The 27,726-nt window shown below is 41.7% G+C and overlaps 1 protein-coding gene across 2 annotated transcripts; it reads right to left on the reverse strand.

Moving 5' to 3' along the window:
- Window positions 1–280: 280 nt before the first annotated feature.
- On the reverse strand, window positions 281–26,544 carry LOC120054614 (mitofusin-1-like). Of its 2 annotated transcripts, none has more exons than XM_039002090.1 (18): window positions 26,382–26,544; window positions 25,405–25,536; window positions 25,134–25,269; window positions 21,264–21,426; window positions 20,245–20,369; window positions 18,903–19,011; window positions 15,515–15,622; window positions 13,302–13,455; window positions 10,495–10,562; window positions 8,879–9,000; window positions 8,457–8,583; window positions 8,120–8,224; window positions 7,759–7,861; window positions 6,933–7,168; window positions 3,383–3,550; window positions 2,844–3,040; window positions 1,414–1,548; window positions 281–914 (listed from the first exon to the last, which is right to left on the reverse strand). In XM_039002090.1, the coding sequence occupies exons 2-18, from the start codon at window positions 25,523–25,525 to the stop codon at window positions 845–847; spliced, it is 2,247 nt and encodes a 748-aa protein (XP_038858018.1). In that variant the 5' UTR covers window positions 25,526–25,536; window positions 26,382–26,544; the 3' UTR covers window positions 281–844. The 2 variants fall into 2 exon arrangements, with proteins under 2 accessions (XP_038858018.1, XP_038858017.1); XM_039002089.1 differs by having other exon boundaries at window positions 25,405–25,541.
- Window positions 26,545–27,726: the final 1,182 nt, after the last annotated feature.

Consider the following 27,726-nt stretch of genomic DNA (forward strand, 5'->3'; position numbering starts at 1 on the left):
ACATAGAATATTATTTTAATAGATTCAGATAAATCAGGATGTATTTCAATTCAAATTCATCATGAAAGGAAAAAACGTTTTTACAAAGTGGAGATTGTTCAAATGTATTCTCATGACATGTCAAATTAGTTGAAACGGCAGATGAAGTTACGCAATGCTTCTATTTATCAAAACACTAGCATCCGGACATTAGTAATTTTGATCGTTTTTTTCTGAAGTCAAATGGATTTCCTCTGAGTTTATGTAGGTCCTTCACAAAAAACACACACACACACACACACACAATTCTATAGTAATTTTTTATTTATTTATTTTTTTACAATGGGGTAAACCAGAACAAATTCAGATCTGAATGAAAATCACATGCCTACATTTGTCTACCTACACACACACACACACACACAATTACTTCAGGAGTTAATGAAAGGCATATTCACAGTTATAAGAGCAGTAGTGTCAATGTACAGGCTACAGCACCCAACCTTCAATCTCATGCCAACTGAGTTTTTATGTCCTGACCTTCGGAACTGTATTCACACGACTGAATCACACAGTTACACAGAGTTTGTATTTGTGTTACAGGCAGTTTGGTTTGTTGAACTAATGGGCAGTTTGTTCTCTGCAAAGTCCTTTTCTAAAGTGTGTGGAAGACTGGACACACTTCAACAAATCTCTTGGAGAAACATCTGTTCGGAGGTGGGGGAATCCCGGGAGCAATATTGTCAAGGGTGGACCTATTTTCTCTGAGTGGAGAGGGGAGGTCAGGGGGGGGGAGAGTCAATGCCATTTGCTAGGACTGAGTCGCTAGGGGAGCCAGTAGAGCCAGAGAGAGAAACCCAGTCCATCATTTATGGGGATTCAGATACTGGTCTGTAAAAGTCTCCAATTGCCTCTCAAACTCTGTGGCTTTGTGCCTGAAAATATATAGAAAGAGATGTTTACACATAGACCAACATCTATTGGCACACTAATGATGTACAACCAATTATAATGAGGTGAAAATGCCTATCCAAATGAACCATGTTGAGGTTTACTGACAAATGAATACTGTTCACCTCAAGTGAAACAAAAAAAACTACACACATTCAGTTCAAAGGGCACATCTCTGACCTTGAACCCTCAATACAACCAATAGTGAAGTAACCTATCGGAGCAGGCTTATAAAGATGCCCAAGCAGAGTTCCCACTTCTCTTTTTCAGGGGAAACAGAAGTTAGGTTGAAAATATGCCAATGGTGAATAAATGCCAAAATGTGACAATATATTTTTCTATGAAAGACAAAGACTACCAAAGCACCAAAATGTTAAATCAAATGCATTGGGGATGTAAATGTTTTAAGGGGGGGGGGCAATAGAGCTATGTAAGGGGAAAAGGTATGGGGTAACACTGGACATTGGAGGTAGCTAGACTGACCGGAGAGTCTTGGAGTGGCTCTGGACGGTCTCCAGAGTCTGGACCTTAGCGGTCAGTCGGCTGATCTCTCCCTCCAGCTCCCTCTGTGTCAGGTCCACCTGCTGACACAACCTCGCAAAGGTCGTGGCCATCTCCCTGGGCAACAAAGGTCAAAGCGCTCTATCACTTATTTATTCACCACTTCACAGAAAAGAGGGGAACGGGAGGGACGTAAAGGTAGCAGAGGTGCATAGATTTGGCTTTCAGCAGATTTTGCACTTAATACATCAGTGGTGAATCGGTTCATAAAGCAAGAGTGTTTAGAAACATCTACGTACGAGGCTCAAACATTAGTTACTGTACTGGGATTGAGGCCTGTAGATGTGTCCTAATGCAGGGAGCAGGGACCCACGCCCAGGCAAACCGGCGACCCATCAAATGTTAGCAAAATAAATAAAAACGTCATCTCTTATCATTAGGTGAATGATAATGGCAAGTAAAAGTAGGCTAATCAACGTTTTAAAATGAATCGATTTGGTAGACAGTGTCATTATTTTGACCTCCCCAGAGTTCATTGGAAGAGGAAGTGTAAACTTAGAAATGTATCTTGGCACCGTAGAAGAAATGTTGCTGTTGTAAACACATTTTTCAGCCATTCTACAAATTGTTTCATTCAACTGAGAGAATATTTTGCAGCTTTGAAGCAAATTCCCAGCAATTCTACACAGTTTAGCTGTAAATAGCTCCAATGACTAATTTCCTCCATATTAAAATGGAGTTTGAGATTTTGGCAGTGAAGCCATTTATCTACTTCCCCAGAGTCGGATGAACAGTCATTGTGCTAACGCTAGTTAACTACTTCTAACTTCCTTCATACTGGACGCAGACACATAAAAATAGTATTCACGATGGTATTCTGTTGCAGTTACGCAAGTCATGAAAAACTATTTTTCACATAAAATGTCCAAAAACTTCCAAGAGAGAATGCCAAGAGTGTGCAAAAATGTCATCAAGGCAAAGGGTGGCTACTTTGAAGAGTCTCAAATCTAAAATATATTTTGATTTGTTTAACACTTTTTTTGGTGACTACATGATTCCATATGTGTTATTTCATAGTTTTGATGTCTCACTATTATTCTACAATGTAGAAAATAGTAAAAATAAAATAAAAACCCTGGAATGAGTAGGTGTGTCCGAACTTTGGACTGGTACTGTATATTTTTGTTTATAATATAAATTGGCGGACCACCTGCAGTAACTGACCCCAGTTTTAAAACTCCTGTCCTAATGCACACAAAAGGATCTGATAACATGGAAATACTGATTGTCAGCCACTTTCGATAACTCAAAACTGGTTTAAAATAGAAAACAAATTTTATAGTGAACTTCCCCCTTTAAGCTTATCCTTATTCTCAGAAATGGCATTTATACAGAATACAGCCTGTACTTACTGCTGGACCTGGTGGCTGCAGTTGGCACTGGTGAAGCTGACGATGAGTTGTAGTTTCTCTGTGGCGTAGTCCACAAACTGGCGCTTGAGCGCATGCTCCTTGGCCTTGGTGGTCCATGTGAGCTTCTCCCACAGGTAGAGCAGGCCGTACATGGAGGCCGACAGGGCTATGAGCCGCCAGCCCACCGTCCGGCACACCTAGCACACACACGGGTAAGAGAGAGGTGGGTTTCATTTTTTTGTAGTGTAACTCTGTATGGAAAGCAGCACCCATATTAATCAGCTACATCTGTCGTGTTGGTTACACATCTGTATAGATCCGTACATATACAATATACCAGGACTCTCGTAGAAAAATATTTTAGTGTGTGCTAAATATATCTAGACTATAAATCAAATAGTCTAGATAAGTGATTTATTTGCCACTTAATTTAAGATGGATTGAGATGTATGGATGCATGTATAGAGCCTGGACCGTACTGTATAGCCCATTATAATGACAAACGGGTTGCCAGATTAGGTGGGAGTACTATTACGCACCACTCCTCCAACGATGACCACAGTCATGGAGGTGCGGGAGGTGAGGGAGGCCAGGTTGGTGGCCATGGACATCATCAGCTCCTCCTGGGAGAGCGCTGCGCCCTGGGGATGTGCTACCGCCACGCTGGAGGGGCCACTGGAGGGCGTGGTGGACAGGGAGCGTGTCATCTTTAACAGGACCGGAAGGAGGGACACAGTAATGACAAAGTAGACATTTTAGACATTTTAGAAAATGTATTAATAATAAAAAAAACGGAAATATCATATTTACATAAGTATTCAGACCCTTTACTCAGTACTTTGTTGAAGCACCTTTGGCAGCGATTACAGCCGAGTCTTCTTGGGTATGACACTACAAGTTTGGCACACTTGTATTTGGGGACTTTCTCCCATTCTTCTCTGCAGATCCTCTCAAACTCTGCCAGGTTGGATGTGGAGCGTTGCTGCGCAATTATTTCAAGTCTCTCCAGAGATGTTCGATCAGGTTCAAGTCTGGGCTTTAGCTGGGCCACTCAAGGACATTCAGAGACTTGTCCTGAAGCCACTCCTGCATTGTCTTGGCTGTGTGCTTAGGGTCGTTGTTCTGTTGGAAGGTGAACCTTCACCCCAGTCTGAGGTCCTGAGCAGGTTTTCATCAAGGATCTCTGTACTTTGCTCCATCCATTTATCCCTCGATCCTGATTAGTCTCCCAGTCCAGGCCGCTGAAAAACATCACCACAGCATGAGGCTGCCACCACCATGCTTCACCGTAGGGATGGTGCCAGGTTTCCTCTAGACATTCCTCTGGCCAAAGAGTTCAATCTTGGTTTCATCAGACCAGAGAATCTTGTTTCTCATGGTCTGAGAGTCCTTAAGGTGCCTTTTGGCAAACTCCAAGTGGGCTGTCATCTGCCTTTTACTGCGGAGTGGCTTCCGTCTGGCCACTCTATCATAAAGGCCTGATTTGTGAAATGCCTGCAGAGATGTTTGTCCTTCTGGAAGGTTCTCCCATCTCCACAGAGGAACTCTGGAGCTCTGTCAGAGTGACCATCGGGTTCTTGGTCACCTCCCTGACCAAGGCCCTTCTCCCCGATTGCTCAGTTGGCTGGGCGGCCAGCTCTAGGAAGAGTCTTGGTGGTTCCAAACTTCTCCAATTTAAGAATGATGGGGGTCACTATGTTCTTGGGGACCATCAACGCTGCAGAAATGTTTTGGTACCCTTGCCAGAGCTGTGCCTCGACACAATCCTGTCTCTGGGCTCTACGGACAATTCCTTCGACCTCATAGCTTGGTTTTTGCTCTGACATGCACTGTTAACTGTGGGACCTTATATAGACAGGTGTGTGCCTTTCTAAATCATGTCCAATCAATTGAATTTACCACAGGTGCACTCCAATCAAGTTGTAGAAACATCTCAGATGATCAATGGAAACAGGATGCACCTGAGCTCAATTTCGAATCGCATAGCAAAGGGTCTGAATACTTATGTAAATAAGGTATTTCTGTTTTACATTTTTTATATATTTGCAAAAACATTTTTTTACACTGTTTGTCCTTTGTCATTATGAGGTATTGTGTGTAGATTGTTGAGGGAAAAATATCATTTAATACATTTTAGAATAAGGCTGTAATGTAACAAGATGTGGAAAAAGTCAAGGGGTCTGAATAGTTTCTGAATGCACTGTATCCTATACCAGGGATGTTATTGGGACAATGTACTGTAGGAAAGGAGGTACCAGTTAATTTGAATTTCTCCATTTTTTAACTGGTGAACTATCAGTGTGTATGTATGTATGTATGTATGTATGTATGTATGTATGTATGTATGTATGTATGTATGTATGTATGTATGTTTGAATTCAAAATATACAAATATCAGCATATCAGTTAGTTGGCCAGAATATGAAGGGGAAAAATAAGTTCACAGGCCTAATATTGGAGAATGACAGGTTTGGTTGAAACTGTATTTTAAAAGTGGTATCGACATCATGTCTATTCTAGATCTTCATTTCCCTAAAACATATATTAGTGTGTATTATATCTAACCCATGTGTTTCAACTGTGGTTACCTGAAAGTTCTTGTCGACCAGCATCAAGACTATTAACGATCTATTAGTCATATAACATGCCTATATGACATACCCATTTCATATCTTTAACATGTTACACTACAGCTATGACATACACATGACCAAAAGTATGTGGACATCTGCTCGTCAAACATCTCATTCCAAAATCATGGCCATTAATATGGCGTTGGTCCCCCGTTTGCTGCTAACAGCCACCACTCTTCTGGGAAGGCTTTCCACTAAATGTTCGAACATTGCTGCGGGGACTTGCTGCCATTCAGCCACAAGAGCACTAGTGAGGTCGAGCACTCATGTTGGGCGATTAGGCCTTGCTCGCAGTCTGGCGTTCCAATTCATCCCAAAGGTTTTCGATGGGGTTGAGGTCAGGGCTCTGTGCAGGCCAGTCAAGTTCTTCCACACCGATCAACAATCCATTTCTGTATGCACCTTGCTTTGTGCACGGGAGCATTGTCATGCTTAAAAAGGAAAGAGCCTTCCCCAAACTGTTGCCACAAAGTTGGAGGCACAGAATCATCTAGAAAGTCATTGGATGCTGTATCATTAAGATTTCCCTTCACTGTAACTAAGGGGCCTGGCCAGAACCATGAAAAACACCCCAAGACCATTATTCCACCTCCACCAAACTTTACAGTTGGCACTATGCATTGGGGCAAGTAAAGTTCTGCTGGCATCCTCCAAACCCAGATTAGTCCGTCGGACTGCCAGATGGTGAAGCGTGATTCATCACTCCAGTTTCCACTGCTCCAGAGTCCAATGGCCGCAAGCTTTACACCACACCAGCCGACGCTTGGCATTGCGCATGGTTATCTTAGGGTTATGCTCGGCCATGGAAACCCATTTCATGAAGCTCCTGACAAACAGTTTTTGTGCTGACATAGCTTCCAGGGGCAGTTTGGAACTCGGTAGTAAGTGTTGTAACCGAGGACAGACTATTTTTATTTGCTACCCACTTCAGCACTTGACTGTCCCGTTCTGTGAGCTCGTGTGGCCTACCACTTCGTGGCAGAGCCATTGTTGCTCCTAGACGTTTCCACTTCACAATAACAGCACTTACAATTGACCGGGGCAGTTCTAGCAGGATAGATATTTGACAAACTAACTTGTTGGAAAGGTGGCATCCTATGACGGCGATACGTTGAAAGTCACTGAGCTCTTCAGTAAGGCCATTCTACTGCCAATATTTGTCTGTGGAGATTGTATGGTGTGTGCTCGACTTTATACACCGGTCAGAAACGGGTGTGGCTGAAATAGCCAAATCCACTAATTTCAAGGGGTGCCCACATACACACCTTTTACCAAAGTATCTATCCCCATAATTTCTCACCTTCGTACCTTACTGGAATAACGAGAAGTTGCCCCTAGACCCTGATCCTGGGACATTTTTACATTTCCCCCACTAATGGTTAAGGTTAGGACTGTGGGAGGGAAAGCTGATCCTAGATCTGTAAGTTGGGGAAACTTCACCCTGTAGCTGTCTTACCTGCGTTACTTGGAAGTTCCTGTCGACCAGCATGAAGGCCCGCTTTGCATTGGTAGGCCCCAGGAAGCGGTTGACCAGTGCCGTCCAGCCCATTGAGAACTGGAACTCAATGTTCTCCTGGAAGTCTGAGCAGAGCGTGGCGCAGTTCAGGTTGTAGCTCAGGTCAAATTTGCGGCTTGGCACAAGCGTTTGTATCTGGCTCTGAACAGCAGGGGGCAGCAGAGGCTGCAGACTCTCTGGTGGTGGGGAGAAACAAGGAAGGAAACACAGACAAGTCAGGTGACTTCACTGAAATAGTCTAGATGACTTCTGATCCAAATACTTCCTGCTTCCCTTGTTCCTTGCAGTCCTCAGAGATCTGACAGAACTAGATCAGTGGAAGCTATGTAGAACCCTCTGAATAGGCCCCCTACCCAATTGTGTTAGATTACATAAAAGAAGGTTGGATTTAAAACAAGGCCTTCCTTTCCATGACAGTCTCTAAACACACAATGATCTGAGGGGAATAAATGGGTGAGAAGTGAGCAATATGGAAAAATCTTGTTGGTTTACTCCCTCAAAAGTAATTTCATAGAGGTCCATTAGATCTTCGTCAATCTGCTTTATGACTGGTTGCCTGGTCACACACACACGGGATCGTGAGCCTATGAGCCTGTGTCATGACCAAACCTGAACCCAGATCTGTTTGTGTTGTCATGCCAACTCTTGACCATAGGAGTTGGCAAGACAGCATTAATAGATGTGGGACCAGGCTAATCATGACCAGGGCTAGCCTAAACACAGCCTGTTTTATGGGGTGGTGTTACGTGCTGCACCAACTACCTACCGATCATGTCTCTCTGGGAGGACTGCACGGAGGCGTTGACGGCATTGGAGCAGCGGAAGGCCAGGTTTTTGCCCATGCCCTCTTCAATATGGCTCAGTAGATCCTGTACACAGGGTGAGGGTGGGCAACCGCAGGACATGGTCAGAGATGGAACAGTCAAGGAATGGTCATGGAACGGTCACAGAAATAGAGTGCATAGAAGAGAGGTCAATACTACTATGTATTAGAGTCCTGACGCTCCTAACCTAAATGCTCAGTGTGTTACATTAGCGACAAAGCTTCAATTTCAAGGAGAAGCTGCCATAGAAAGCAGACCTGTGTCCGACGTGGCAGTCTTTGGTGTAACGAAAATCAAACTCACTGATTTGTAGAGCTTGAGGACGTGGGGCGAGGGTTGGAAGTCCGAGTGGAACTCCTCAATTAGCACGTTGAGACGACAGATCTCTTCGCCCATGGCGCTGGACACCTAGAGAAAACGGTTGTATTAGTGCCTGTGGGAAAAAATTTAAATGTGCACCACTTGTGGTAACCCTTGGAATGGATTGAGAGTTACGGCTGTAATAAATCCAGAAATTGTAGTTGGCAGTATGACCCTGGAGGGACAGAGTTTTGCTTCCCTGCACTGTTAAGAGGCTTAGGATGGGCATATTTCACAAACATATTGTAAAAATTCATGTTATCAGAATAGCATGATTTACCTTGCTCTCCACCTCTTCTGTAATGGCCTTGATCTTCATCTTGATGTCCTCTATGAGCAGGCTGAGCTGGTTCTTCACAAACTCCAGACGATCCATCTGGTATTCACGGTCCTCCAATGAGGCCACTCTATACGGCAGACAGGAAGTGGTAAGGTGAGACACAGGAAGTAGGAAGTCAGTGCTTCGATCAGGAAGTACACGGATTGCGATCCAATGTCCATACTAGCATACTACTAGATACCAAAGTATCGTAATATTCATTGGATAAAAATATTGAATTGTAATAAAATGTTAACGTTTACGTACAAACACCACATAGAAGGGTCAAGTAAAAGTGCTACAGGAACATTTGGCAATGATTAAACAGAAGACCATCCCGAACGAACAGAGTGATGTGAGCGGATGGAACGGGGGACACCCACCTCTTCTCTGCCGCCTCGATGTTGATGGCATCCATGATGGCTTTGACCGTTTCAGTGATCTGCTTGGCCCTTATAGTGTGCTGCTCAAACTTTGTTTTCACTGCTGACTGCGAGATACACTCCTGCGAGGCCATATAGTAGCACACACGTTACTGTGAATGGGGGCTGCGAAACACACACACAGGGTGGTGACGCACACAGTGGCGGTGGGACGAAAGGGGACAAGATAGACAACTGCTGAAGCAATTTAAGAACGTGAAAAAAACGGCGTGTGCCTTCAGCAGCTCTGTATCTGGAGACCCACAGCCCCTTGGTTCTAGGTTCACAGTAACGTGTTAATGAAGCAATAGCAAAATCATAGGAACAAAAGTCAACACAAGAAACAACAATTCTAAGAAAAGATGACTATTTAAAAACATAAAACACCTCAGAAAACACGAAATCCAGGCCACAGAACAGAATCAAACATGAGACAGGGTGAACAGAATGAACAGAATGAAAATGTAACTGAAAGAAACGGATGATCCTCGCCTAAGCAAATCTAGACTTCAGCAATGAAGACGCAGATCGATGGCAATGTGCACATTGATTGGCCTACGCAGGGGTTCTGAGGCGCGGGCTTGGCGACTCGTGATTGGTGGAGAGAGACTAGTAGTTCGGAGATGAGCTGGAGGTCGAGACTAGAGGTGTTTCTCGCCGCACAGGATCATAGAGATAGAGTGATTAGAATGGTTCACCACTCACATCTGTAGTGGCATGGGACAGAATCTAGTTAACATCCTATTCAACAGTTTTTCCTTTAGGTGTCCGACCCAATAAAGAGGTCAACGGTATGAGGCAGCATAACTACGGAATATTCTCTCTTGCAAATCTTTTCTATACCATTTCTCTACGCACACGCACAGCCTCATGCACACATCCACAAGCAACAGCAGCTACCATTGTGCTTGAGCAGGTGCCCCTGGAAAATCTCTGTCACTTTAGGAGGAAGATAACAGGGGCTGGGAATTTCCAGGGACCTTACGATACGTCGGTGCCGATATGATATGTATTGCGATTCGATATGCATTTCCACTCGATACTGTGATTTTATTGCAATTGATGGTCCAAACATTGCTCACTATATGTCTGCTGCAGTGAGACGGAAGAGCGTGAGAAAATGAGTTTTGATCAGTCAGTGAAATAAAAGTGCTGAAAACATGTAACTATCAATTTTTTCCCCTCATCACTAGAAGATAAATGTGATTAAGTGCCAGTTCTGGCCATCCTCCCAGATCGCTCCAGAACTAAGTCCAGTGTCACACTGGCAAAAGCCAGGCCGGAGAATTCAGAGTGAGAGAGTTTGACTGAGGAGGAGCCATGGTGTTTGGTTTGACTGGACTACACACTGATTTCACTTCCACCTTGATTCCTTGGAAAGTGCTTCATTTCGAGAGAGAAAAATGTAGTTCTGCCATTTATTTTTTTAAATTAATTACTTCATACTGTGGGGTTTTCATATACATTTCAGATGAGTTGGAGACGTTGTATTTAATCATTAAACAATCTCCGTGTTCGAGGCTGAGAACGAGAGGCGTTAGACGTTGTCACACACACAAACAGACACTAGAACTTGCCTCAAATATCCTCTCGAAACTCTGGAACTCCTTGAGCCTCTCGTGGAAGCCTTCTGCTAAAGCTCCACCTGAGAAAAGCGGCACACTGTCAAACAAAGACCACCACATCACAGCAGCGTTATCTCTCTATAACGGAGTGTAGCACACTGCCATTTTGGCTACAAACTCCTACAAAAAGTTAAATCATTTAAAAAGGACAGATCACTTTTGATGTATCAGTTAGCGTTGAATTCAAAGTAGGGTGACCACATTTAAAATACCTTATATCTTTCAGTCTATTCACTTACTTTCATAGCTCTTTGTTAAAGCACACTTTTTGTAAGTAGGTAACTGTCCTCTCCATGTTTAGCTGGAATTTAGCCCGAAAGCATTTGAAAAATGTGATTGGTTGACAATGACATTGGTCTACATTTCGTCTTGCGCTGCGCAGAATATCAGATCTCAACACCGATTGGAGAAGTGTTAAACATCACCAATACCGCCACTTCCTTATATCTTGTCATAAACTCAACTTTACTGCAAAAGGGAGATTGGAATGTCATTTCTTATCAAATGAATGGGAAGACTGACTGAAATATGGGACCAATTGACCTTTTCTGTAAATTAGTGGTGTTTTAATTTGTTGATAAAATGCAGGAAACAATTGTTCGATTGCATGACAAAGGGCCAAAACGCTGGATTGTGATCACCCTAATTCAAAGGTATGAGGAAAGAGCTCTGGCGAGTGGCACTCTCCCCATGCTTTTGAACACATCACTAACTGATGCAATCCATTTCCACTAGCATTGCTACACTCTCAAAAAATGATACGCCATTAGCAGGGTTGGATGGATTACTTGAAAAATATAATCTGCTACTAGTAACAGTTACATGAAAAATAAAGTAATCAGTAACATAATCCTTTGGATTTCTGAAAAATAAGTAACATACTTTTGGATTACTTTAACCTCTAACACCCAGGCATACACATGTGAAACAACTAATTATTTAATTTAGTAACATGACTATTTCCAATTTGGGGACTAGTGTGGAAGCAGACTACAATTTACATAAGAGCACACACAGCCGCCATACTAACGTTCTCCTACATTTTCAGTTGGTGGCTCAAGCCTATGATTTGGTTGCACCAAAATCTTGTTGTGGGGTCAGGCATATTTATTTTTGTAGTTTAATGATCTTATATAAACCGATTCAATGTGCTTCATTCAAAGTGTACTGAAATGGTGTGATTCAAGAAATACTGTATGTCCAAGCAGAAATGCATGATTCAAGATACTTCATTCCCCCCCCCCCCATCAGATTACGCAATCCATTACTACCCAACCCTGGCCATGAGAATCTACTAACTAAACCAACTGACACAATTTGGATGAAACGGCAACAGGTATGTACGTTGAAAATAAGATAAAACTTGCAAAAAGTGAAACATCCCTTTAACCTAGAAAGGATGTGGATAAAGTAGAACCAGATGGAGAGAAGATGCCAGGCTAAAAGCAGAGCTCACAAGACCACATTCCCCATAACACTCAAGCGAAAGGTCATTTTGGAGCATGTGAGCCAATGGATTGCATAAGTGGCTTGATCCCATGTAGGTGGTGTTAGCCAGAGTTGATAGGGAAGTTTCAGTTTGATTGTTTTCTAGCTTGGCTGGGGATGTTTTGTTTAGATAGTACACTGTGGATCTAATTTGGGGAGGCCGATAAGGCATTCTGCACACACAGTGTGGACAGGACACAACCTTTGACCCGAGTGAGCCTGCCACAAGGGGTGTGAACGCTTAAATGTTTAAATGAAATTGGGATCCTTAACATTAACAAAAACATTAACAATTTTCCCCCCACAAAATTTGAATCACAGTGTAGTTATCACAAAACATATTTTCTGTGTTATAGCCTAACTAACTGTAAAAGGCCTGGGGAAAGTTGAGTAATTTAAAGGTAGATTCTGTGACATGAAGTAGACGCAGAAAGTAAATGGCATAGTGTGTCAATTTCCACAACAACTAAGACCTGGCTACCACGCTGAGCAGATACTGTGTGTGACCGTGAAGTGTTGCATCTTGCCTATTTGTTGATGATAGGCCCTGTTTTACTCAAGTTGTGAGACATTGCAAGCCAACAAATTGTGAGATACAGCATTGCGAGATACAGCTTTTGATTGCCGATAGATAGGCCTAGTGCACAGTTCTGCCTGGTGGCCGACCTGCCTATACTGTGCCCCTCCCCTCTCTCTCCATCCCTCACTAGCGCACTGAAAGATGCAAGTGTTTGTGTTTTCGGAAGTATGGCAACTAATCAGTCTCCTCCGTTATAAAAATACATCATCTTAGGAGTCGATTCCGGTAGGAATCGAATCTTGACACTCAGAAATGGGAGTCGACATGTAAGGAAACGAGGAATCAATTATTTTGGAGTCGAATCTCCACCACTACGTCATCGTTGGAAAAATGGCAGAGAAAGGCGAGCGACAGCAGCGAAGTCCTGTATGGCAACACTTTGAGAAGTTAAATGAGAAGGTGCAATGCTTCACCATCGAAAAGAGATGCAGCGTGAGGCCAAAACCGGTGCTGGCAGCAGCACAGCTGCATTGTGAATTCACATGGAATTTTATGATATTTTTTCGTATTGTTTTACCAGAAAACTCCCCAAAAATGGCCGTTTAATCATGAAGAAATAACTATTTGTGACATCCTTACTACCTACCAACAACAATACACACCTGGTTTGACCACTGCGGACACCAAAACACACACCTACCCACCCATCAACACGCCCACAGCCTCCTGGTTTGACCGCCGCGGGGCTTACCGGACTCTGGCATACCCTGAGCTCGCTGCATGCGGGAGTTGAGCACCTCTTTGGCCGACACAAAAAAGATGCGGTTGGGTGCCTGCTCCCGGTCCATTACCTTCAGCTCCTCCACCAGGAAGTTGACACAGCGGTCAGTGTGCTGCTTCCGCACCTGTAGGGGGAAACGTTACTGCATCATTACTACAACAAAGCTCATAGCACTAACAAAAACTCTCATGGGGAGATAAACGTAATTTGCACTTCAGCTCTAGGCTTGAGTGGTAGACTGTATATGCCATATATGGCAGTGGAGGATCCTCAGAGGAGGAAGGGGAGGACCTCGTCCTCAGTGAATTTCATAAAAATAATGAAACATTAAAAAAGTTATCCTTTATAGATAAAACAATATCAAATATACAGTTGAAGTCGGAAGTTTACACACACCTTGGCTAAATACATTTAAACTCAGCTTTTCACAATTCCTGACATTTAATCCTAGTAAAAATTCCCTGTCTTAGGTCAGTTAGGATCACCACTTTATTTTATGAATGTGAAATGTCAGAATAATAGTAGCTAGAATTATTTATTTCAGCTTTTATTTCTTTCACAGTCAGAAGTTTACATACACTCAATTACTATTTGGTAGCATTGCCTTTAAATGTTTAACTTGGGTCAAACATTTCGGGTAGCCTTCCACAAGCTTCCCACAATAAGTTGGGTGAATTTTGGCCCATTCCTCCTGACAGAGCTGGTGTAACGGAGTCAGGTTTGTAGGCCTCCTTGCTCGCACACGCTTTGTCAGTTCTGCCCACAAATTTTCTATAGGACTGAGGTCAGGGCATTGTGATGACCACTCCAATACCTTGACTTTGTTGTCCTTAAGCCATTTTGACACAACTTTGGAAGTATGCTTGGGGTCATTGTCCATTTGGAAGATCCATTTGCGACCAAGCTTTAACTTCCTGACTGATGTCTTGAGATGTTGCTTCAATATATCCACATAATTCCCCCCCCCCTCATGATGCCATCTATTTTGTGAAGTGCACCAGTCCCTCCTGCAGCAAAGCACCCCAACAACATGATGCTGCCACCCCCATGCTTCACGGTTGGGATGGTGTTCTTCGGCTTGCAAGCATCCCCCTTTTTCCTCCAAACATAACGATGGTCATTAGGGCCAAACAGTTCTATCAGACCAGAGGACATTTCTCCAAAAAGTACGATCTTTGTCCCCATGTGCAGTTGCAAACTGTAGTCTGGCTTTTTTATGGCGGTTTTGGAGCAGTGGCTTCTTCCTTGCTGAGCGGCCTTTCAGGTTATGTCTATATAGGACTCGTTTTACTGTGGATATAGATACTTTTGTACCCGTTTCCTCCAGCATCTTCACACGGTCCTTTGCTGTTGTTCTGGGATTGATTTGCACTTTTCGCACCAAAGTACATTCATCTCTAGGAGACAGAACGCGTCTCCTTCCTGAGCGGTATGATGGCTGCGTGGTCCCATGGTGTTTATACTTGCGTACTTTTGTTTGTACAGATGAACGTGGTACCATCAGGCGTTTGGAAATTGCTCCCAAGGATGAACCAGACTTGTGGAGGTCTACAAATGTTTTCTGAGGTCTTGGCTGATTTATTTTGATTTTCCCATGATGTCAAGCAAAGAGTCACTGAGTTTGAAGGTAGGCCTTGAAATACATCCACATGTACACCTCCAATTGACTCAAATGATGTCAATAAACCCATCAGAAGCCTCTAAAGCCATGACATCAGTTTCTGGAATTTTCCAAGCTGTTTAAAGGCACAGTCAACTTAGTGTATGTAAACTTCTGACCCACTGGAATTGTGATACAGTGAATTATAAGTGAAATAATCTGTCTGTAAACAATTGTTGGAAAAATTACTTGTCATGCACAAAGTAGATGTCCTAACCGACTTGCCAAAACTATAGTTTGTTATTAACAAGAAATTTGTGGAGTGGTTGAAAAATAAGTTTAAATGACTCCAACTTAAGTGTATGTAAACTTCTGACTTCAACTGTATGTATTTTTTTTTAATAGCATCCCCTTGTCTGTATTGCCGGTAATACCATATGCCCAGGTACGGTACAGGAATAGAATAAAAGGAATGAAAATCTTGATACTGCTCAACCCTATTTCAGCACCAGTGGCTAATTATTCTCTTCTGAACTTTCAAAAAATGTATTAATGCCCTGTTAATTGTTGGTAAGACACTCACATCCTCCATGTACTCTGGCTCGTTGGCCGAGGCATCCCAGCGGTTGTTGAGGATGAAGATGTTAGGTTTGGAGAGTTTCTCATTCACCTTGTGGAAGAAATGCTTCTCCTGGAGGACACACAAAAATGCATGGTCAGAAATAGTTAGTGCACCAACAAAGAAACAGCCAATTTAATATCAAAGTGCTGTGTTAACCTTTATTTTTTAAAATATATATATATTATAAGGAGAATTTTATTGATTTAATTTGACAGGACAGTTGGAAGAGAAATCGGTGGATAGATATTGGAGGAGGAGGCACAGACAGGAAGGGCACAGACAGGAAGGGCACAGACAGGAAGGGCACAGACAGGAAGGGCACAGACAGTTGGCCGAGGTGAGGCTCGAAACCCGGTTGCCAAGGACGCATGAGTCGTCCGGAGTCTAAAACTTTACCGACTACACCAGACTGCGGCACGTGTTTAACCTTTAGCCACAATTCAGAGATAAGGTGTCCCAATGTACTGTGTACATACAGTCTGTGTGTGTAGTTGACCCACATACATAAACACTCCAATACAATAGGGAACGTGCAGTATACACACACACACACACACACTCACTCAGTCAGTCAGTCAGTCAGTCTATACGGGAAGGAGATGTGTCAAGGGCTTTTGTCAAGTGTCACAAAGATAGGTCATTGGCTAATTCGACAGAGAAGGGCTCCATTCATTGAAAGACTTATTGTCTGTTGTTTATCAAACAGTTGAGTTTCATTCAAAAACTAAACTTAGCTAGAACAAGTTGAATAAGACATTGTGTTTGTCCAAGAGCAAAGTATTATCAGTCAAATAATGCTTATCTAATCTACTATATAGAGTACTTCAAATATATAGGGTTCTATGATTTAATTAAACAGAGGCGGGGTATCCTAGGGTGCTTTGTCAAATAGTGATTTGGCACAGATAACGAGCGAGCTCAGTGATTGACTATGTGCCCTGCATTCTCTGAATGCCTCAGCAGACAAACAGAGCTGGTCCTGAGTGCTGGACCAAAATGGAGCCGGCCCTATCCTAGACTATAACAAGCGTTGGAAAGAAAACAACCTCTCCTTCCTCACAAGAAAACACTTCCTTTAGTGTGTCAATTCACATTCCAATTCTCACACTCAGTTCAGATGAAATGCCCTTAGATTAAAGAGGCATCATTCCAATATGACAATTGGGTACAAGCTGCTTAATATGCACAGATTTTCTTGAAAAGATGGTTGAAATATGTTGACAATTCCTTCTAGTTGTTTCGAAGAACAATTTTGCTAATTTGTTGCGTCATAGAACACAGAGTGCATTAGGAAAGTATTAAGACCCCTCGATTGATTCCACATTTTGTTACGTTACAGCCTTATTCTAAAATGTACTAAATTACATTTTTTACTTATCAATCTACACACAATACCCCATAATGGCAAAGCAAAAACAGGTTTTTAGAAATTCTTGCAAATGTATTAAAAATAAAAAACTAATTACCTTATTTACACAAGTATTCAGACCTTTTGCTATGAGACTCGAAATTAAGCTGTTTCCATTGATCATCTTTGAGATGTTTCTACAACTTGAATAGAGTGCATTTGTGGTAAATTCAATTGATTGGACATGATTTGGAAAGGCACACTCCTATCTATATAAGGTCCCACAGTTGACAGTGCATGTCAGAGCAAAAACCAAGCCATGAGGTCAAAGGAATTGTCTGAAGAGCTTCGAGACAGGATTATGTCGAGGCACAGATCTGGGGAAGATCATTAAAAAATTCTGCAGCATTGAATGTCCCCAAGAACACAGTGGCCTCCATCATTCTTAAATGGAAGAAGTTTGGAACCACCAAGACTCTCCCAAGAGCTGACAATCGGGGGAGAAGGGCCTTGGTCAGGGAGGTGACCAAGAACCGATAATCACTCTGACAGAGCTCCAGAGTTCCTCTGTGGAGATGGGAGAACCTTCCAGAAGGACAACCATCTCTGCAGCACTTCACCAATCAGGCCTTTATGGTAGAGTGGCCAAACAGAAGCCACTCTACCATAAGGCACATGACAGCCCACTTGGAGTTTGGCAAAAGGCACCTTAAGGACTCAGACCATGAGAAACAAGGTTTCTCTGGTCTGATGAAACTAAGATTGAACACTTTGGCCTGAATGACAAGCGTCATGTCTGGAGGAAACCTGGCACCATCTCTACGGTGAACAAATGTGTAAAGTACTTCAGTAAAAATACTTTAAAGTACCACTTAAGTCGTTTGTTGGGGTATCTGTACTTTACTATTTATATTTTTGACAAATTTTACTTTTACTCCGCTACATTCCTAAAATAAATAATATACTTTTTATTCCATACACATCCCTTACACCCAGAAGTACTCATTACATTTTGAATGCTTAGCAGGACAGGAAAATGTTCAAATTCACACATTTATCAAGAGAACATTCCTGGTCATCCCTACTGCCTCTGATCTGGTGGACTCACTAAACCCAAACACTTTGTTTGTAAATTATGTCTGAGTGTTGGAGTGTGCCCATGGATATCAGTAAATTACAAAAACAAGAAAATTCTGCCGTCTGGTTTGCTTAAGAAAGAAATGTGAAATTATAAGAAATGTGAAATTATTTATATACTTTTACTTTGATACTTAAGTATATTTTAGCAATTACATTTACTTTTGATACTTAAGTATATTTAAAACCAAATACTTTGACTTTTTCTCAAGTAGTATTTTACTTGAGTCATTTTCTACTTAAGTATCTTTACCTTTACTCAAATATGACAATTGGGTACTTTCTCCACCACTGATTGTGAAGCATGGTGGTGGCAGCATCATGCTGTGGGGATGTTTTTCAGCGGCAGGGACTGGGAGACTAGTCAGGATCGAGAGAAAGATGAACGGAGCAAAGTACAGAGAGATCCTTGATGAAAACCTGCTCCAGAACGGTCAGGACCTCAGACTGGTGTGAAGGTTCACCTTCCAACAGGACAACGACCCTAAGCACACAGCCAAGCATAATCACTTTACCTCTACCTACATGTACATATTACCTCAATTACCTCGACTAACCTGTGCCCCCGCACAACGACACTGTACCGGTACCCCCTGTATATAGTCTCGCTATTGATATTTTATTGTTGCTCTATCATTATTTGTTATTTTCTATTATCTTATTTTTTTCATTTATTGTTTACTTCAGTTTATTTAGTAAATACTTTAACACTCTTAAAACTACATTGTTGGTTAAGGACTTGTAAGTAAGCATTTCACTGTAAGTTCTACACCTGTTGTATTCGGCGCATGTGACAAATACAATTTGTGATTGGTCAGCTCTGTCAAGATCCCACCTGGAGGGTCAGCTTGTGAGCACTCGTACCGTGTTCATGAGGGTTGATTCTGAGTTCGCCACCAGCACGAAGACATCGGCGTCCAGGCAGAAATTGTCGATCCAGCTGTCCAGCTGCGTAGTGACATCTGTCCCGGGGCTAAAGAAGATGGAGGATAGGGTTAGAAGGTCAAGGTCATAACTTCTCCTAGTAATACAGTTTAGTCAACCTCTGCTTATTGATGGTCAATCCTTCCCATGGGACACTGATGGTTGACGGCTAGTGTAGTAAGGCTATTTAGCAATAGTTCAGATCATACCGTATGGCATAGCTACAATTGCAATCCTCATATACAGGGACACAGGAAAGCAAAACAGATTCACGCCTACCCCTACCACTCCAGTATCCCTGCACATTATAAATATGATATTGGCACTGACCCTGTATACACTGAATATACCAAAAATTAGGAACACCTTAATATTGAGTTGCACAGCCCCATTTTTGCCCTCAAAACAGCCTCAATTCATCGAGGTATGGACACTACAAGGTGTCGAAAGCATTCCACAGGGATACTGGCCATTGTTGACTCCAATGCTTCCCACAGTTGTGTCAAGTAGGCTGGATGTCATTTTGGTGGTGGACCAACAGGAAACTGTTGAGCGTGAAGAACACAGCAGCGTTGCAGTTGACACAAACCTACTATCATACCCTGTTCAAAGACACTTCAATATTTTGTCTTGCCCACTCACCCTCTAAAAGGCACACTTAGACAATCCGTCACAATTGTCTCGAGGCTTAAAAATCCTCCTTTAACCTGTCTACACTGATTGAAGTGGCTTTAACAAGTGGCACCAATACAAATTACATTTAGCTGTGTTTTTGTAGCAAAGGTGATGGTAGTTTGCAAAACAAATAACTACTGGATCGATGCAAATAATCATGATATCATTTTGCCAGGTAAGCACAGCCTACTTTGTAGTGAACATTTCATTGAGAAGGTTTTTGGGAAAGCCTTGCCATCTATCAGAAGATTTTTCATTAGCATAATCGCTAACGGCTACACAAAGTGGTAGATGCACGCACCGCACATACACAGACAGGAGGAATTCTCGTTACCTCTTCATAAAGTTGCAGGAAATACCAATCACTTATGCATTCTGTTCCTGTCTTAACATAAACTTGGGAAAAGTCATGCATTTTTAAATACATTTAGTTTATACCCTACTAAGTTCAATACATTTTAGAATATTGTTGAATTCCATTTTAATATCTGGTCTCTGTGATTCCGTCCGTGTTCTCCACATCGCGGATTTTATAGGGCCCTAGGCTTAGGACCAGCGGTGTAAATGGAGGTCAAGTGGGGTCATTGGCAGCATTCCGTTGCCGTACCTGTCTACGAGAACCAGATCGTCTCTGAGCAGGGCACACTTGGTCTTGGGCCAAAATACTCGGACCAGGCAGCCTGCGTCCAGACTCTCGTCCATGTGCAGAGCGTGACCCAGCTGGTTCACAGTCTAGAACGAGAGAAGTCGTCACAGTATCATTTACTGGATTTCAATCAATCTCAAACTTTGCTTGCCTGACAATATGTATGTAATGTATAATGGCAGAATCAAATATAGATTTTTTTATTCCTCAAACAACCAGAGTAGAGGTGCTATTAAATTTTTTAAAAACATACTGCACGTGAAGGTGAGGCATCTCTTTCCTTTAAAAAAAATACTGTTTGATAACGCTAATGATCTGGTCCCCTGGATGCAGATGTGAAAACAATTCATGTGTTAGAGTGTTTACAATCAACTGGAGGAAAAGTATCTGCTGAATTTTTTCTTACAATGATTCTAATGGTCTCTACAGCATTTTCCAATAGACAGTGGGATATATCATGGATAATAGGTTGAGGCTCAGCTCTAGCTTAGATCTCTGTATTATGGATATCTTCCATACAGGGGTTCAAGCATGATGTCCATTCTTTAATGCCTTCCTTCTACCTATATTTGTCCTGTGTAAATGCAGGCTTTTGTTAGGGTGTTGAAATCCATCGTTTTTTTATATTTTTCCAATGGAGTAGAAAGTTACGACTTCCAAGTGTGCACTACCACTCGATACTTTTATAAATATCCATTATTTAACGTTTATTTAATGTTTACCTGTGCTTGTCCTGATTGCAATAACCTTATCTAGACTAAAGTTGTTTAATGATTAATTGCTTAGTCAGAAATCAAAACGTGACTGAGGGTACACTGAGTGGTAAAACGAGTTAATCATCTTCAAGTAACTCAATCAGGTAGCCCAATTCCAACCTCACTGAGGATGTATTGCCTAGTATATGAGTGGTAATAAGAGCTAGCCTAATCTTCCATGCATCTAGGCCTAAGCCAGTATATCCACATCTCCAGTGGACTTACCTTGATGCTCTTCTCCTCCTCTGAGCCCTCGGTCTTGAGGTAGGCGTGGTCCGCGTCCGTGCCCTCCACACTCAGGAAGCAGTTGGTGGTGTGACCCATGCCACTGGGCAGCACCCGGTCCCTCAGCATGGCATTGACCACTGTACTCTTCCCATTACTCGTCCTAGGCACAGAAGATCATGTAAGAGGAAGTCTAAGTACCTTTCTTTTACCTCATACATACAATCTCAAAAAATGTCTAATCAAATGATTGGTTACTTTTATTATTATTATTTTATTAGGTCTTTTTCTTAAAACTGCTTTGTTGGTTAAGGGCTTGTAAGTAAGCATTTCACTGTAAGGTGAAGATTACCACACCTGTTGTATTCGGCGCATGTGACAAATAAGATTTGATTTGAATTCATTATTACAGAAATGTTGGCCAGATGTGATTTACTGGATTATGAATAGGCAATTATGTCATGATGAATCTTGTCAAATAGCTAGTTTGTATGTATACAGAGTGGTAGATTACCACAAAGGTTGAGACTTTTCAAAAATAGGTTTGGTTTTGTAAGATAAAAGCCTGAGGGAGCGGAGCGGTTTCAATGCAGGTGTGCTAGGCTTGGGCGATATACCATTTATACCGTATATCGGGGCATTTCGAAATACAGACGGTATGACTTCAATACCGCAAAAAAGAAAGTACTTTTTTGGAGGAGTTGGGGGCACCCCCGCCATGCGGGGGCTGCAGAGGTGCGTACTATGCCACTGCCTGTAACAATAAGTTAAGTATATCTATAAGAACTCTAAGACGTGTCAAATAGCTAAGTGGCTAGATGTCAAGAGAAAGCTTCTTGGTTACAGCAGAGACATTCAATACCCTCCTGGATCAAGAGCCCCGAATAAAACATTTTGTGCATCCCCGCATAAAAATAGCACACCTTCCGGTAATACCGGTATACCCCGGTATGAAAATCTGGATACCACCCATCCCTAAAGTCAGTGCCGGTCCTTGCCATTCTGCCTCCATAGGCAAGACCAAAAAATTAAACCCCTCGCAAAACTAGAATAGTCCCAGTAAGCAAAATGACGTTGAAAAGACGTCTAAAATACTTATTTTCCAGACGTTGAAGAGGTTCAATTTAGGTTCTGAATGAAAGGTGAAAAGGTATTTTCCGTATGTTTAGAATACATATTTTCTAGAATGTTGAAAAGGCATATTTTCCGGAATTTGAAAAATACATATTTTCCGGAAGTTGAAATCAGGTTCACTTTCGGTACTGAAAGAAAGTTGAAAATAAGTAATTTATAGACGTCTATGTTTGGGCCAAATTAAGGCTGGTCCAGACTGAAAAAAATTTGTAAACAAACATAGACATCTATGATGGACCGGACCAAAAATCGATGTCCGTGGACATCGAAATCAAGGCTTGTCTACACTGCACCAAATCTGAACTAAACATAGACCTATGATTGGTTCAGATTTGGTCCAGGCCAGACCAAAAACCAATGTCCATGGATGCGGAATCAAGGCCGGTGCGGAACTGCACCAAAAAAAAGACGTCCAAAAGGCATCTGTCCGTGCTAACTGAGGTGTAGCCTACCATGTCGACATGCAATGGGATTTTGTGGTAGACCCATAATTTGTAAAACAGGCCATTGCATTGGCTTTATTAGTCCTGATTCTTGTGACTAATAAATTTGGCTATTTAAGCACTGAATATCAGCTACACAACTTTATCAGGAGAAATCGCAAGCCGATTTGCACAGCGGGAATAGCAAAAGTATTTTATTTTTACAAATTTGAAACCCCTGATCATGACAATGAGGTGAAACTCCTGGACAACAGTTGTGATTGTCCATTCCATATTGTCGATTTTACTTTGCCCTGTCCTGTTTTTAGGATATGTTGCTTTGTTAACATGACAGCTCATTTTGTTGTTGTTGATTGAGCGCCATTTAGGTTAGACTATTTGATCGGAGAAACCAGCATGATGTAAAAAGTGTCCGTGTCATTACATTGTCATACATTTTATCTCTAGCCTGTATGCTACAGAAAAGGCCACATACTCTTTCTACCATTTCCTATATCTGCTACATGATTTATGTTAGATCATTTTTGACTGAACGTTGGTGGAGTGCTGCAGAGATGCGTCTCTCCAACAGCACCCTGGAGAGGCATGCTGGGAATGGACAAGCTAAATATTTTGTGCCCCTGCCTTTGACAAAGTGGGCACTGCTTATCAGAGCGCTCACCTAAAAAGCGCTTTGCCACTAGCTGAGAAATTGTCATGGTTTTTGTGCAGAATTGTGAGGTTTTATGTGTTGTTGGAGGTACGTCTTAGTCAGTTTAGCTCAGAAAATGCCGCCCTCGTCAATCTGCCTCCAAATCCTGCCTAATGAGCGGGCCGGCCGTGCCCAAAGTGTGCTTCAATAAACCAGCAATAAAAAGGAAACTGGGTCGCACGCCACATTTTCTTCATTATCCTCAATTAGCAATGCTGAAAGCGTGGGAAATAAGCATCTACTACAGTACAATACAGTGCTCTGTATCTTAACTGATTAATAAAAGCAAAACTCGATGTCATGATGCATTGATCTCTGCTTAACTGCGGCTGTCTGTTATCTACCCATATTTATTTTCTAGTCTCTAAGCTGTGTACTACGGATTTGACAAATGGATCATTTTGCTTCAAATTTAAAATGGCCAGAAAAAAATCTGCGTCAATTTACAATGCGGAATAATGGTCCGATTACGTATGTATGACCGCTAAGGCAGGGCAATTAAGTTATATCTACCACAACCCTTTACAGACATAGAACGCAGCTACAGTAACATTTTGATTGTGACAATTGATAACTTTTCAGACTATTTTAAAAAGTGCTGCATCAGGTCTGTACATTTTCAGACAGTAGAATTCTGCTCCAGCGTAAAGTCATTTTTTTTCATGACAACAATAAACGTTGCTGACTGATGTGCTGCTGTGTTGTTTTTTTATGGTATGGTAGCTAGATGTGTTTTATTTCTACAAAATGTTTCGGTAAATCACAGTATTAAACAAACTTTAAAAGTACTTTTTTGGGAGGTAGTGGTCTGAGCGCAGCAGCTTACAATTATTTGATTGACAGTTCTGGTTGCCTATTGATGGACTTTAGTCCTGCTTCAGAAGCGACATTCCTTTACAGATAAGTAAAAGGTCTGTTAATATCACCAGAGGTTTCGTGTCCGCATTTAACAAACTGTAGTGTGGCCTACCTTAACAGACAGACAAACACACTATTTCCGAGGCACTTTCAAGCGGCCACATTAGATTATGTCTGAAAAGCGTAATTGATACAGTCTACCAGTAGCCTACTGTCATTTTATGAGGCAAAAACGAAGTAGGCTACCCTGTGCTCACAAGACTGGCCCGAAGACATCGGTGCCATGAATAGGCTAGGATATTCTACACACAACAGACCAAAGACTCATTAGCAGACAGGCCAGCAAGAGGGAGAGAGGCAGAAGAAGGCAGAAACATACTCATATATTTTGGTAATCTGCATCTCACAATGGCTTGTCTTGCACGCCTTGCAAATTCACCAAGTAGCCTTAAGTTTGCCTCTTCCTCTCTGGTTTCATTTGAATTACACAACTTCCCTAAGCCTTTATATCCTATCGGCTATAACACGGAAAATAATATGTTTTGTGATAACTGAATTGTGATTTTAGTGAGGAATAGTGGGGAATAAAACAAACAAACCCAAATTTGGTTACGGTTTTTTACTTAAAGTTAAGGATCCCAACTTTGTTTAAAATGTTCACACCCCTGCTGTGTACACTAAACTCAAACTAAGCACATGCAAAACGGTGGAGAAATCAAAATGCATCCGACTACACTTATTTACCTGCCAAAGAAGGCCACCTTCATGTGTCTGCGTGCCAGCACATCTTTGATAGTTTGCAGTTTGCCAGCATATGCCTGAATCTGCTCCTGTTGGTCACGACTTGCAATGTTCTCCAAGGCTTCATTCTGACACGTTTCTGACAATCACACAAGGAAAAGTGAGAAGAGAACAGTGTTCTCAAGACATAAGAAAAAGCACTTTCACATGTATTAATTAGCCTACTTTGGAATTCAAATGTTGCCAACATACCTGATTTACTATACACACTCACCTTCTACAAACGCTGAGCATTCCTTCACATACTCCAGCAGTTGCTCAAACACATCACTGATCTTCTTTTTGGCCACTACAAAGCGTTTGAGTGGAGAGAAGTTCCCCTGAGCTGAATCCATGCTTCAGCTTTCTGATCTTGGAGAAAGCATGCAAATTACAAAGGTGGAATGTTTGTCATACTTTGTACACTATCAAATGGCACCTCATATGGAGCTATACAATACAGACATGTCTGTTACTTGACATATTCAATAGCCCTAGTGTCCGAGTATGTGCCTTAACCAGGACAAATGCTAGAAAGAGCATATTATCATTACTTTCCCCAGGAACACACAGCTTACTAAGTGAAATGTAGACTACAACACAACTTCAAAATAGCTATAATAATTAAATGTCAACATTCATGAGTCGTATACATGTGACTATTCATTACATGTACGTGGAGAAAACGTGCTTGCTTCCCAAAAAAACGTGCAACTATTGTTGTGTTATGAAAGCTATAGACTGAAGTATGAAACAGTTGGCTAGCTACTGTACTTGTCTGGCTAGCAATTTTTTTTTTAAACACTGTGGTTGGCTACAAAACATCTCATCAGTAGACAACACTACCAGTTAGTTAAAGCACGAGTAAGTTAATCGTACACCGGCAAGACAGATATTGTATGACACATGTCAACAAACATCTTTAGCTGAAACTGGCTAGCTAACGTTAGTTAGCTACTGTATACTAGCTAGTTGCACCGTTAGCTAACTAGCTAGCAAGTAATTAGCGGAAGCAAACTACCCAAGAGTGACATTTCTTTACATAAACTGTTATTTGTTATATCACATTACTAGCTAACTAGCAACTTCGTGTATTATTGAAATTCATCTGTTTTGTAACGCGTGTCATGGCATGGTCTCGTGTCAGGTATCTACTGTAACGTAGCTAGCTATTTCATGTATAATTATGTTAGTCCATTGAATTTCCCTTACCACAACTTCAGGCGAGATGACCAAAGTTACCTTTTCATACCACAGACAGGGGTAAATCCTCTTGCCGACAATGAATAGTCAATATTTGGTAAAGTTACTAAGGTCGCTAGCTAACCTTTCATCTGTAATTTCTGTATCAGACAGCAGCAGCTCTTAGCAGCCAGGGCAAAGGGGCGGGGCTACAGATCAATGCGTTCATGTGTGACAATGAGTAATCCAAGCAATGGCAAAAAAAAATTGACAACCCCTTAGTGTACCCTCTTCCAGGGTTGCCAGGTCGGAATAACATTTCTAGCCCAATGACCAAAAAACCTGTCCAAGAGGACTGACAACGAGCCCAATTTTTTTTCACAGAAAGTGGGGAGTTCCCATAGTTATACAATAAAAAAAATGTATTGAGCCGATTAAGAAGGAATATCGTTGTAACTTATAACGTTAAAAGCTAAATTCGGTTTCCCTCAAAGTAATAATTATTGCAAGCTATGACATGAAATAATAAATACATTTGAATATGTAGAAAGAAAAAATCTAATTTGCCCTTATTAAACTCCCCAAATCATTTTCCATCCATGGATGTCTGCTATTATTAGGCACTAAGACACAAGGGGGTATGGTATATGGCCAATATACCACTGCTAAGGGCTGTTCTTAAGCATAACACAGAGTGACTGGATACAGCCGTTATCCGTGGTATATTAACCATATACGTTAACCCCCTGGGGTGCCTTATTGCTATTTAATACAACCGCCCAGTGTCTATTCCACAAGTTACCACCAGCTAAATCTATTACTTTAAAATGCCTATTTACTCTGTTCCATCTAACGGTGCAATCCACTGTCTCATCAGCCCAGGCAGGGAAGTTATAAACTTAATGTCTAGATTATTTTTTATAGTGGAGATCATCTCACATTTCTTTTAGACTAACATTTCGTTTTCAACAGTGGAGATTTGCATAAACCTCACTGTCTGCCTCTCCGACATTTGTAACATTGTTTCAATATTCAAATTCCTTCAAATTCCAACGCTCAGTTAAGAAGTTTTAGATTGTAGTAGTTATTATAGCAATTACAGGATTATTTCTCTTTATACCATTTGTATTTCATATACCTTTGACTATTGGATGTTCTTATAGGCACTATAGTATTTCGAGCCTAATCTCAGGAGTTGATAGGCTTGAAGTCATAAACAGAGCTGTGCTTCAAGCATTGCTAAGAGCTGCTGGTAAACGCAGGAAAGTGCTGTTTGAATTAATGCTTACGAGCCTGATGCTGCCTACCACCGCTCAGTCAGACTGCTCTATCAAATATCAAATCATAGACTTAATTATAATATAATAAACACACA

Source organism: Salvelinus namaycush, chromosome 10 (genome assembly GCF_016432855.1).
Source record: "Salvelinus namaycush isolate Seneca chromosome 10, SaNama_1.0, whole genome shotgun sequence".
In the NCBI taxonomy this organism is placed as follows: Eukaryota; Metazoa; Chordata; class Actinopteri; order Salmoniformes; family Salmonidae; genus Salvelinus; species Salvelinus namaycush.